General features: G+C 35.3%; 1 protein-coding gene across 23 annotated transcripts in view; it reads left to right on the top strand.

Annotated features, from left to right (window-relative positions):
* SLMAP (sarcolemma associated protein) overlaps positions 1 to 12,259 on the top strand; it is a gene marked incomplete at its 5' end in the record, with an annotated part of 163,488 nt that extends 151,229 nt beyond the window's left edge. For 12 of the 23 annotated variants that reach the window (XM_081284607.1, XM_081284602.1, XM_081284604.1 and 9 more), the window contains 4 exons: positions 1,946 to 2,117; positions 6,810 to 6,944; positions 8,901 to 8,990; positions 10,370 to 12,259. In XM_081284607.1, coding sequence (XP_081140733.1) covers positions 1,946 to 2,117; positions 6,810 to 6,944; positions 8,901 to 8,984 — 391 coding nt within the window. In that variant the 3' untranslated portion in view covers positions 8,985 to 8,990; positions 10,370 to 12,259. The remainder of the gene's footprint in view (positions 1 to 1,945; positions 2,118 to 6,809; positions 6,945 to 8,900; positions 8,991 to 10,369) is intronic. The other 11 variants (XM_081284601.1, XM_081284595.1, XM_081284613.1 and 8 more) reach the window with 1 other exon arrangement.
* Between the last annotated feature and the right edge of the window lie 1,492 nt (positions 12,260 to 13,751).

Here is a 13,751-nt window from a genome sequence, read left to right as displayed (position 1 = left end):
GAGGCTTACCAAATAAATTTAGAGAACTGCATCAGAAATTTTAAGAAACAGAATTAATCTATCTTATATACTCTATGCAAGTTTATTCAGATGACCAATGATCTATTTTTCTGGATCCTAGGAAAAGGAGCCACTACAAGGTCTTATATGCCATTGAGTTCCTAGCTGTATTGCCCTGACATCATCAGAATCACCCTTAAGAATCTGTCTATCATATAATCTGATATAGTCAGGATAGAATTTATACTGTATCATATCTCAGTTACAATATTAAATCTGATTCTGATTCTTATGATCCATTCTGAAAGACCATACACTGTCACCTTAAAAACCTTACCTTTTTGTTGTTTGTTTGTTTGCAGTACTAGAGATTTAACCCAGGGCCTCAGACATGCTAGGAACCACTGTACCACTGATGTGCATCTCTTATTTTTAATTTTGAAATAGGATCTCAGTAAAATTGCCCAGGCTGGCCTTGAATTGTGATCCTCCTGCCTCAATCTCTGGGATAGTGGGTATGCACCACCAAACCCGGCTTGAACAAGGAATTTTATTTACGCATGTCAAGCTATTTTCCTCAAGTGTAAATAATATTTTTATACCAAATTATAAAGTATTTATATAATTTAAACTTCAGAAATTATTGAGTTCAGCCCTCTTGTTTGATATTGAAAAACATTGACACTTCCCTTTTGTTATTTGTATCTGTATAACATAGTACCTGGCACAGGTCTAAGCACAAGAAATGTTTGTTGAAAGAATAAAATGTGGGGCTGGGGTTGTGGCTGAGTGGCAGAGCACTTGCCTAGCATGTTTGAGGCACTGGATTCGATTCTCAGCATCACATATAAATAAATAAATAAAGATACATCAACAACTAAAAAATATTTTTAAAAAGAAAGAATAAAATGTATTGCTGGGGATGTGGCCCAGTGGTAGAGCACTTGTCTCACTGGGTTTGATCACCCACACTGCAAATAAATAAATAAACAAAGAATAAAATGTACCCATTAATTGACTTGCTCAACATCCCACTGTTAAATAGTAACAGAGCCAGGATCTAGATACAGCTTCCTAGTTCTTTACCCCATGCATTTCTCCCAGTTTGATGTTACTTCTCATTTGAGCAGGTTTATCTTTATAAGTTGATAGTAACACCAAGCTTTTAAGTTCCTTCCACCCATAATATTTGCCATAATATTTGTTAAACATACAAGAAAGTAGTTGAAATGTATATATTCTTTTTCTAGGGAAGACCTACTTCAATCTTTTAATGATACAATTAATATAATTTTATAAAGCAAAATATATAATAACCTCCTGTTTTATTTATTTATTTATCTGTTTGTTTGTTTATTTATTTTGCAGTGCTAGGGATTGAACCCACAGGCTACCACTGAGGTACATCCCCAGCCCTTTCATTTTTTATTTTAAGAAAGGTACTCACTGTAGCTCAGGCAGGAGAATCACAAGTTCAAGGCCAGCCTCAGCAATTTAGCAAGGCCTTAAACAAATAATAAGACCCTGCCTTAAAATACAAAGGACTAGGGATGTAAAGGATGCAGCTCAGTGATAAAGCACCTCTTAGTTCAATTCCTAGTACCAAAATTTAAAAAAAATTAAAAAAAGAAAAAAGGACTCACTAACTTGCTGGGGCTGGCCTTAGACTTAAGCTCCTCTTGCTGCAGCCTCCAAAATCACTAGGATTATAGGCACGCACCACCACTCCTGGCTTCTATTTTTAAAATTTCAACCTTTATATATTATTTGATTTTAGCTTTCAGGGTGTTTTAATGCTTTTTATTTATTGAAAAAGTCTCATTCTGTTTTTTAAACTTCCTTCCTCCTCTGAAATCCTGTCTTACCTAGTGAAATATTTAAGAACTTGGACTTCTTGCTGTGTCCAGTTTCTACCTGTGAGTGACTGTTGATATTTATGTTGCAGTTCTCAGAAGCAGAGTTTAGAGCTTACCAGTGATCTCAGCATCCTTCAGATGACTAGGAAAGAACTTGAGAATCAAGTGGGATCCTTGAAAGAGCAGCATCTTCGGGATTCAGCTGATTTAAAAACTCTTCTCAGTAAGGCTGAAAACCAAGCAAAGGATGTACAGAAAGAGGTAAAGCGAAAAGACATTATGAGCCCAATTATGGTTGGACTTAAAGCCAAAAGCAAATCAGATATCCATGCTAGTTAGAAATAAAGGGAAATGGAAGTCCATTACTTGTCACAAAGTTGACACTTGAAGCATCCCTGCTTGATGATTTCTAGCTGTATAGCATGGTCCATGTATAGAGAATATATTAGTAGGGTTTGGTCTCAAAATTACAAATATATAAAAGTACATTTTTATTTTTTCTTTACCAGTTGATCCATTGTTTATCTTGCAAAGAGATTATCATATTTAACTTAGAATTCTTTTGGAAAGCAAGCTGGGGCCATACTATATAATGCTGGGGTTATGTCTGAGTGAAACTAGCCTAAAAAAAAATTACTTAAAATTTACCTCATACCCAGCCTGCCAAACACACTTTCTGACTTTTTACTTTCTCCTTTCCATCCTCTTTCCCCTTCTTCACAAATATGCATGCCCAATTTTCAAGGCATTTGCTTAAAACCTTGATTTGGGTGACTTTTTTAAAAAATCATGTTAAAAAAGCTGAGGAGTATCTTTGGTACAGAGATCCTACCCAGCTTCTTCCTAAGTAACACAGGTACCTTTCCTTTAAGTTGACAACCGGGCAGTAAGACCTGTGATCAATCCTGCTGGTCTCAGATCACTCTCTGCATTGTCTCTGGCCAACCCAGGGAATAGAAAGGCTGATAAAACTTATCTGCTCATCCGGGGACCACCCCAGCTATAGACTCACTTAAAGGAAAGATGCTTTATAAATAAGAAAAAAGTTGAAGACAACTTTTTGTCTTTAATAATGAATTTTCCCAAAATTGTTTTTTGAAGATCTGTTTAATCAATGCAGTTTTTCTTTGTGCTTTGCTTTCCTTGTAGTATCCTGAATTTTGAAATGGTTACTGTTCCTCTGTTTTTGTGTTTGTTCCTAAAGAAAAAAACTGTAACTTTATTTATTTTCATGTAGGCATATTGATTTTGTAATGTGTCTGTCTTTACCTTGCTAAGGATATGTGTTTTAGGAGAATTATAATTTTTGGTTGGAACACAAATTTTGTGCCAAAGTAAATATCCTAGTATTTAATACTGTAAGCACTTTGTGTCCTTCCAGTCCATATGCCATAATTCTTTGAAAATCTGGGAAGAATGCTGTGGTTGGAAGGTGGTTCTGTTGTGTGTTACTATGGATGCATTTAGCCATTTTGTCGCATTATTTGTTCGCCTGTTTTGGGTCACTGAGCAATCAGTGCAAAATGCTTTAATTGTTTCCACAAATGGCAGTGGCATGTTGTCACAGTGTCTAAACTGTTGGTAGTCTTTGGATTGCATTAAATGCAGCACATTTAAAAATATGTCTGAGCTTGTCAATATGTTTCCTATTTTCTTGTTCACTGTTATCCATTGTGAAATGATGTGTAGCCATCATATTCTTTGTACTTGTGAAGTTGCTCTTTCTGTTTGTCCTGATTTCAATGTATTGGATACTAGTCTGTAACTAAATGTTCTTTTCTGAGGTTCTATCTCTGTGTAATCCACTGCAACTTAATTACCTTTTATTAATATACATCTATTCCCTTTCAACATTTTCCCTTTATTCTCCTTTCTCTCAAAATCATACTTAATATGCATAGTATCATGATTATGTATCTTCACTGTAACAGGCCAAAGTATTACAAGTTAAGCAAAGCCCAGATATGATTATTTTTATGAAGAAGAACCAAAGGTATTGGTGTAATGTAATATGTCCCTCTTAATCAAGACTGAGCTCATTTCTCACCTCAAAGTTAGAAAGCAAAACTGGGCACAATGATACACATCTGTAATCCCAGCAGCTTGGGAGACTGAGGCAGGAGGATCCAAAGTTTAAGGCCAGCCCATACAACTTGTTGAGACTTTATCTCAAAATAAGAGGAGATAGCTCAATGAAAGTGCACCTCTGGGTTCAATCCCACTATCACCACACCCCCCAAAAAAGTTTAAGAACAAGATGGAACAAAAAGTGATATCCAAGCAAGGTGTGAAACCACGGCTGCAGAAGGTGCTGTGTTCCATTAATTAAATTTTTATATATGGCAGTTTTCATATGAATGAATATCTTATAAGAAAATAGAAAAAAATAAATTTTAAATTTCAGTATTCAGAGAAAATAATGATCTATCACCTCTATATTTGATTTTAGAAAACATCTGTATATTTTAATTTAATAGGAACATCTGTAATTTAAGAGTTCCTAAAACATTGAGCACGTGTCTACTCTGCAAAGATTCTTGAGTTTGTCAGGGCTGGGATGTGGCTCAGTGGTATAGCATGTGCCTGACATGTGTGAGGCCCTGAGTTCAATCCCCAGCACTGTTTACAAAGAAAAAAAAGAGAGAGAGAGAGAGTTTGGCTTCACCATCCTGCTGTTTAAGCCAGTCCTCCCCACCCACTCCCCTGCTAGAGGTGAGCAGGAAGATCTTTCTGAACTGCCTTCCTGTGGTTCTGCTTCACAACTCCTGGAATGGAGAAATGATTAAATCCTTTGGTGTAAAGGGCAGTCTGGATGCAAGAATGGTGGAAAGGGAAAGTAAGGGAAAATTTTATTCAAGAAAGTACTTTTTACTTATACTTTATTAGTCACTGTTAAGAATCAGTTCATGGATCATTGAAAATTGATTACGTTCTAAGGTACATAAACTGGTTTAGGTTCACTGACTTTGCCTTGGCAGCCTGCCTATAACCTTTCTGCTTTCAGGAAGAAGTCCACAGACCTTCACATCAACTGGAAAGAAAAACTGTCATAAAGCCTGTGAATTTTACTCCTGAGTTCATTCTCTGGCATACTATTCAGGCTTATTCTGGGAACATTGTAAAGTAAAAGGGAATTTCTTTATATATGAATATTTTAGTTGAAAATGGACACAATATCTTTATTTATTTTATTTTTTTAATTTTTTTCTTTTTTTAGTTGTAGATGGACACAGTATCTTTATTTTTATTTATTTATTTTTATGTGGTGCTGTGGATCGAACCCAGGGCCTCACACGTGTGAGGCAAGCACTCTACCACTGAGCCACACCCCCAGCCCTCTTTATTTATTTTTATGTGATACTGAGAATCTAACTCAGTGCCCCGCACATGCAAGGCAAGCACTCCACCACTGAGCTACAATCTCAGCCCACAATTCCTTTATTTTATTTATTTTGTATATGGTGCTGAGGATCAAACCCAGTGCCTCACACATGCTAGACAAGTACTCTATCACTGAGCCACAACCCCAACCCAAAGGGAATTTCTTTCATGTCTTTCTTACACCTTTCTGGTAATATCCATGTTGACCCTGACACTTGTTCCCTCCCATCTCTCTTAATTACACATTTTTATCCTTATTGAAAACAATGATGAGTTCTAGTCACTCTGAGGTATTTGAATTTTTCAGAAGCACCATTCTAAAGGTGTCCTTTGTTGAGGAATTTTAGGACATAGGTAGAGAGGAACTAGAAACCCTTCAGCCTCATAAACCATATTTCAGGAAGAGGAACCTTTCTGACAATCTATACCCATTGTGTATTTATTTTGTAGTCCTTGTCTTTCTGTCTTCCTTCTAAAACATTCAGAGATGGCAAAGGGGGCAGTGGGTACAGAGACAAAGGCATGCCCAACAGAACAGTCTTCTCTTTGGGAGCCCAGTTTGTATGTAAGATGCAATATCTAGAAGTGGAAACAGTTTAGAAGACCAGCTTTCTAGGGATATTTAAAGTAGGGGCAAACAACACTATATTACATTGGTCTCACCTGTTTTCTAGGGATAGTTTATCTGAAAGTCAGTCATATATAGCTATGTATTACATATTTTATATGGATATAAGTTTATATTATAAACGTTTGAACCATGTTCAAACTAGAAAGTGGCATTTTCTCTATAGAAAAATTTCTATCAGAAACAAAGATGTTAAAATCATTTTTTTAAGAGAGAGAGAGAGAGAGAGAGAGAGAGAGAGAGAGAGAGAGAGAATATCTTTTTTTGTAGATGGACACAACACAATGCCTTTATTTTTATGTGGTGCTGAGAATCGAACCTGGGTCCCACCCATGCTAGGCGAGCACTCTACCGCTGAGCCACAATCCAGCCCTGTTAAAATCATTTTTAATTAATGTTGACAGATTTTAAGGGGGGAAAAAACAATCACTTAGCCAGGACACTTTAATACCTGGATAAAGGGAGATCTGTTGGAAGTTTTTTGGGTTTTTTTTTTTTTTTAACTTCAAAACTAAAATAGCTTGGCTGACATTGCTTACTTACCAGAATATAAACTCAGATTTCCTAACATTGCCATTTAACTAGGCAATGAATATTTTTTTCACCTGCTTTTCTTTTGCTCAGTTTGAAATTTCCCTTTTCTCCCATAACTCACTTGGTGGAAAAAGTGACCTTTTGTATTAGAAACAGATGACAAAATAATGTCTTCTGTTCACTTTTTTTTTTTTTTTAACTCTAGGGCCAGAAAATTCTTACATAGAATCAAGTCAGTGTTAAGGACTTCTTACTATGAGTGCAAATGATTTTCATCTTCCTTAAAACAAAAAGGCTTGACTTTGGTGTCGAAGGTGACTAAATGGGATCTGGTATATAAGCCTGACTAGAACCATTACTTCATACCCATTTTAAGTCAAGTCTGCACACTCTTTTTTCTTTGCCTTTAGTATGAAAAGACACAGACTGTACTCTCAGAACTGAAGTTGAAGTTTGAAATGACTGAGCAGGAAAAACAATCAATCACAGATGAGCTCAAACAATGTAAAGACAACCTGAAGCTGCTCCGAGAGAAAGGAAATAATGTAAGTCTTTGCCAACTTGGCTTAGCTTTAATTGAGAGGAAGGTGAGAGACTTGAAATTGATATTCATAGGACTTGATTGATGATTTGAGAAACTAATTGGCCTTGGGTATAGATGAAATATGCTCTTTATTATGACATTCTATGATGAATCATTGTGCTGTTGGATTTTTTAGTAAGAATTTATCCCTTTTCACTTATGCCCTATAAGAGCTTGAAGACTGCCTGGAGGAAGAACCTTGTTTGCAATAAAACAATTTACCTAAGAACTTTCAGCTTTTCTCAGATGAGACTGAAGTTCTATCATCTGGTTCATATATATTTCTTCCTGGGATGAAGCACTGTACCACATCAGGGACCCATTTAAGAAAAAGTACTACATATTGATCCTTAGCATTTGATTGTATTAAAAAGGGGAAATTTGAGATGGTTTTCATTTTATACTAATAATGTTCTCACTAAGGCACATTCCTTAAAAGCTCAGTGTATCTTTGGCATTCTGTAAGTATTAGGAAATATTCAGTGAAATTCTGTAGGGCTGAGAGAGAGAAAGTATATATATGGGAAAGAGAGAGAGAAAAGCAGACAGGCAGAGGTGGGAGAATGTTTTGATATGAATTGAGTTTGACAATATTTGTTTTTATTTCCTAGAAAGGTCTTTATAAAAATGTTATACTAAATAAATGTCATGTTGTACGTTTTGGTGATCATTGCCTTTGTGGGCCCTAATTGATGGATGTTCAGTGTGGTTGGTTGTGCTCTGACTTATTTCAAACTTTGTCATGGCTTGGACACTGTAGTGGACATGAGCCACATGCTTCCATGGAGGAAGGCACTTTGCTTAACTTACAGCACAAGTACAAGAGTGATGTTGCATGGCCATCCAGTTACACAGTTGTACACAGAATGCTCATGAGTTGTGTCCAGCTGTCCTTTGCTTAAGCATATGTTAGATTTAAACAGTAAAGGATTGTTGCTTTGATAGAAGCCTTTTAGAAATTGATAAATTGGATGTGAAGGCTTTCTGCTAGCAAAAATGGATTGCATTTGTTTTTTCAAATGTAGATTATAGAATTATTCTAAAATCAGATCATAATGATTTAATTACTACTCTTTTTTTATATTCATATCCCTCTGATAATGAAATTTTAGTCCACTTCCTGCTAAATTAACCTATGAAGACATCTAACGTAATCAGAATGGATCTCCCTATATATTTAGAATCTTCAAAAGTAACCATGTTGTTACTATTTATGTTGTTAAAAAAAAATCCACCTTGGGGGTGAATTTCCCTTTTTTGTCATACTGAATTTATGGTTCTAAGTAATCTCTTTACATTTAAAAATTCAATTATATTCTAGTATGAAAAACCCTGAGACTCAGTTGCCTTTCTGTTATATGCCAAGTGTTTTCTCATACATTGTGACACATCTTTTGCCTGATTCAAGAAGTACACATGATCACAGGGCATTTATTTTTAAGCTTGAAAGTAGTATTAGCTCATTAACTAGAGTTAGGGTTGGGAAAAAAGCAAAAGGTCTTTGATAGAGGGATAAAATAAACATTAGCTTTTGCAAAAGGAGTGCATTATCGAGTAATGGGTTTCAGATACAGAACAAAATTAATATACTGTCAAACAGAGCATCATTTGGTGAAGTGTTGTCAGTGCTCTGACTTGTTAATGTGCTAGGTTTCATTTGAGTGTTAGGGACACCCACAATGATCGTTGTCTCCAGATGTTCTTTTTAAAGTGGTAGTTTGCCAACATACACACCACAGTCCATCATTCTGGATTGTGTTAGATGTCTTTAAAATGTTTGAATCAGTGCAAAACCTGAGTGGTTTATTTCTATTACCTCAGTCTTCCTTTCCTTCCTCCCACCCTCCTGGGGTCTAAATCATCTTATCTGATTTTTTTCATAGCATAAAATGATTTTAATATCCCTTCCCTTCTTTAGCCTTCCATATTACAACCCGTCCCAGCCGTATTCATCGGCCTATTCCTGGCTTTCCTGTTTTGGTGTTTCGGTCCATTGTGGTAGAGAAAGGTACAAGCAATACTGTTGAGTCCTTGTCTGTTTGTCCCCGTCACCTATTTGTGCCATATTTGTAATATAGTGCATGGCAAAACCACACTGATATTTTGTTACCTGAAGCAAACCCTTCATTTAGTATGCCATGTATTTGTGTCATACCAATGAATGAACAATCAACTAATCACATAACATTTTGTCTTGTTTCCTTTGTAGTAATGCTAACCATGAGTTAATTCCAACCTAACCAGTTGTTAATATGCTTCCTTTAACTAAGTCTTTATCTTTAGCAAACTGGAGTAAACAGTGAATTTCTACATTAGTACCCCTTCCCAATTATGTGTTTAATCATATTTGAATGAGAAATGAAGAGTTTGCATCTTTGAAGTCTTCAGCCAGCTTTCCTCCCCCTTCTTCTTTCTCCTTTACCTTTCATAGCATAGCGTTTCTCTGTTTCAACCCTTTGCCTGTTTGCACTTTAGCTATGAAGATGAAAGAGAATGAAATTGGCATAATGAACTATTGGCTCACAATCTCAAACCCAAATACAATTTACCTGTAGGGATCTGAGCCCTATCCCATATTTTTTTCCAAGTCCTGATCTGCAAATCAGAATATTTCTTTGAAAACCAACTTCTTCAACAAGACTCTTGGAACAATAAAGGTACCAATCAAAGCAAGTTTCATTATAAAGCCTTCTAAAAGTTAACGGGAAATAGCCCATTCATACTTGCCTCTAACTGACATGCATATTAGTAGAACATATGACATGGATCACATGACTTTAATGACTTTATTACATTGGACAAGGTCTTTAACAGAAGTATCAGATAGGCAGTGTCCATAATGGCACTTCCCCATCTTGAACCTATGTGATTTTGTCTTCGTTGGTTTTAAGTTAGAGGATCAAAGCCTAGACCATTTTTTTCTATCACCTAAGTCACCAGGCACTGTATAACTATCCTAACAGCTGAGCCTTGTTTTCATAAAAGAATAAATATTTTAGGAAGAAACATACTACAGGCATTGGTTATATGTACATCAGTTATATTGGAATCTGTGGGTACCAGAGTAAATAAAGCAGGCCAACACCAAAGGATTTTTAGAAGTCACTACTATATGTCAACTATAACAAAGTTGAGAACTGCCCAGGACTTCTCTGGGAAGTATTAGGCCTCCAAATAATGACCCTGCTATTATATAGCTCTCCTTATACTTGCACTCCTTCTCTCCTTTTTTCTTTTCCTTTCTTTTTATACTTTATTCTTAAAATGCAAAGATAAAATTTTTCCAGTATTCTGTTAAGTATTCAGGACTCTGTGGAACCAAGGGGTTAATAGGAATGAAAAGAGAGGGGAGAATGTGATATTGACTCTTGGTTTCTTTCCACACAGAAACCCTGGCCCTGGATGCCCATGTTGGCTGCCCTGGTTGCGGTGACAGCCATCGTGCTGTATGTGCCAGGTCTGGCCAGAGCTTCTCCATGAGAGCGTTTCTTGAGTCCGTACACCGTCCTCCCTCTAGAAGCTGGCATCACACTCATGCTGGGGACAAACAGAACCATTTTCTTCTTTTTTACCTCTTAAAACAGCAGAAGTGCAAGAATACAACTGTAGGGTCATTGCTTTAAATTATATAAAATGTATCTGTCTATAGAGAGAATATAAAATTGTGAGTTTATTCTACTGTAAGCAATAATTTGCTTGCAATTTTTCATGTAATTTTTAAAAAGTATGTTGAGATTCTGAATATTATAGTGGCCTAATGTAGGCTTCTTGGTACACCAAATTATTTATACCATTAAATTTATGGGTATTTTACTCTGAATTCTGATGGCCAGATAATTCATTTTTCTGATTCGATAACTACCCAAACCAAACAACCTATACATACATGGGAAGAGAGGCCCTGTGTACTCAGTGCCTATCAGTTTGAAATATATGCACATATATATATATTTTTTACATATTTACGCCATTTTTACTTGTTATAAAACCACTGAGCTATTGGGAACAAGACTTAGAGACAACTCTTTGTGTGGGTTTTTTGTTTTGTTTTGTTTTGTTTTTAAGGGAAAAAAAAACATTTGGAAAATATTCCGTTTTAGTGATCATTTGGGGAGTATGTGCACGCTTGTTCTGCCTTAATGTGACTTGAAGATGTGGAGGACATCAACTTTGAAAAGCTTTCCATGAGAGTGTGTATTTTCTTGAGCAACCTGAAGTATTTCTGGGAGCAAAACATAGTAATTACACAATTTCAGTTCAGTCAACCAAACTGTTGAGTCAATTGGAATGTAATTTTATTAAACCTCATATATTTAAAGAGATATTTTCTTTACAAGCCAAGTTACTTTCTCATGTACAACATTTTAGGAAGCATGATTTTTTTTTCTATCATCTGTTCCTCCAAGCATGTTTCATTGAAGAAAGAATTATATCTCTTTAGATAAGCTTTTATTGACTTAATTTGGTTATGATGTTTCAGAGCTAATTCATGTTCAAGGTGAGCTGTAACTTAACAACAGGTTTCCTGGTTGGGTATGCAAGTGGTTATTTTCTTTTTACTGTTATTAATTGGAACTTTCTGTTAATTAGAAGTACTATTCCCAAGATTGATAGTGTTCCATGCACAGTGAAGCATCTAAACACTGCTTGATTTTATAAATTTAAAACACAGAAGTCAAATTTTAGCTATGGTTTTGTGCAGCACCATAGTTATGTCAATAAAGTTTATTTAGGTCATAGAATATCCTAAAGTATCACATAGTTAAAATTTTCAGTCAGTAAAGACTGGGAGGGAATATCAGTGAATTGGCTTGAAGGTTCTGTGGGAATTCACAGGTCTAGCCAAATATTGAAATAGGAGTTTAGGATATAATTTGCCTTGTGATGTTTGGCAGTTATTGTTTATACTTAAAGGTTATATTTTAAGCTATTTGGGATTGCTGTTGGGAGGATCACTAGATTTATGGAGGAATTAGTCACAAACGACTTATAGAAAATACTGTCATATAGTTCATTTTCATCATTTTCTGTTGCAGGAAGCCACTTCACCACAGAATGCTAATATGCCAGTGGTACCCAGTACCTCTTGTATATAGGTTATTGCAAATATTGTTCTGAAATGCTTAACTTCAGAATTACATTTTTTAAAGTAAATAATTGTTTGAAATCTATTTTGTAAAGATATAAAGTACAATAGAATTTCTGGAGTACAGATTAAACTATTTGCACTAACACACGTGATGTGCATGATTTAATAAAATAACTTTACTCTCCCTATGCATGTTTGAGTTGGACATCATTGAAATTTTTAGTGCTGATTCTACTATTCAGTTGTTAATAATCTTTGCTTGAAATGACTCTTTAGGCAAACATACCTTTGGTGTTATACGGAGTTTAAAAGAAAACACAGAGCTGTTTCCTCCAATTTTTATTAGCCTTTTATTTAACTTACTGTTTTAATTTTTTTCACTTTTCGTACGGTTATTGTTAAAATGTGACTCACTTGCCAGACAAGTCTCATTGACTATAATAAGTTCTAGTGTCAATATTTACTTTATTCAAATTGAATAAATGGGTTTTTGTAGTTACTTCCAGTTTTTTTTCTCAACAATATAAATGAGCCTATTCATAAGCAATACCTTTAGTTTTGTTCAGTCTACTTCTAGGTTAAATAAAGAGTAGGATTATTCCCCCATAGTGATAGTCATTAAGAAATTTTAAGGGCTGAGATTGTGGCTCAGCGGTAGAGTGCTCACCTCTTACGTGTGAGGCCCTGGGTTCTATCCTCAGCACCACATAAAAATAAATAAGTGAAATAGAGGTATTGTGTCCAGCTACAATTAAAAAATAAATGTTTTTTATAAAAAAAAAAGAAATTTTAAGCATAGCAGTTAAGAATCAAACCACCACTCTATAATGATACAGTTAAGAATTATTCAAAGGTGGTATACGAGGGTCAGAAAATAAAAAGGATATGGTGTTTAAAGCTAAACGGAGCCAGGCACCATGGCGCACACCTGCCATCCAAGCAGCTCAGGAGGCTGAGACAGGAGAATCTTGAATTCAAAGCCAGCCTCAACAACAGTGAGGCGCTAAGCAACTCAGTAAGACTCTGTCTCTAAATAAAATACAAAATAGGGCTGGGAATGTGGCTCAGTGGTCAAGTGCCCCTGAGTTCAATCCCCAGTATAATAATAATAAATATATAATAATAAATATATAAATAAAGCTAAACAGATCTATATTGACATCTTGACTCTGCCTTTTATTGGCTTTGTTACCTTGGGCAAATCACTTATCTCCTCTGAGTCTTCATTTCCTGATCTATAAAATGGGGGGAATAATACTTATATTTGTGGTGGTGGTGTGAAAATTAAAAAGATAATGTATATGAAGTACCATTCAAGTGATAAATAAGTGTTTATGAGAACATGATACTGAAAAATTATTGCAAATATTAAAGTTTTAGGTTAATCAGTACATCTATTTTAAATGAATTGATTGACTCACCTATTCAAAATTTTTATGCATGTGAGTGATATATGATTGTAACATTGTAAATTGAAAGAAGGCATTATCACCTGACTTAGTTCTTCCCCTTCATTGTTGTCTCTTTAGGAAATAATATACTTAGTTTGCCCATTACAGTTTGGAATTCCTACTATAATATTATTCAGACATTTTGAGTCACATTGCTGTATAGTCGGAGGCTTTCAGATAAAAAATAATGATGCATAGTTTGATCTTTCATTTTAATCACTAGACTTAA

Source organism: Spermophilus citellus (genome assembly GCF_964194105.1).
Source record: "Spermophilus citellus genome assembly, chromosome: 3".
NCBI classification, from domain to species: domain Eukaryota; kingdom Metazoa; phylum Chordata; class Mammalia; order Rodentia; family Sciuridae; genus Spermophilus; species Spermophilus citellus.
This window is presented reverse-complemented; position numbering and strand designations above follow the sequence as displayed.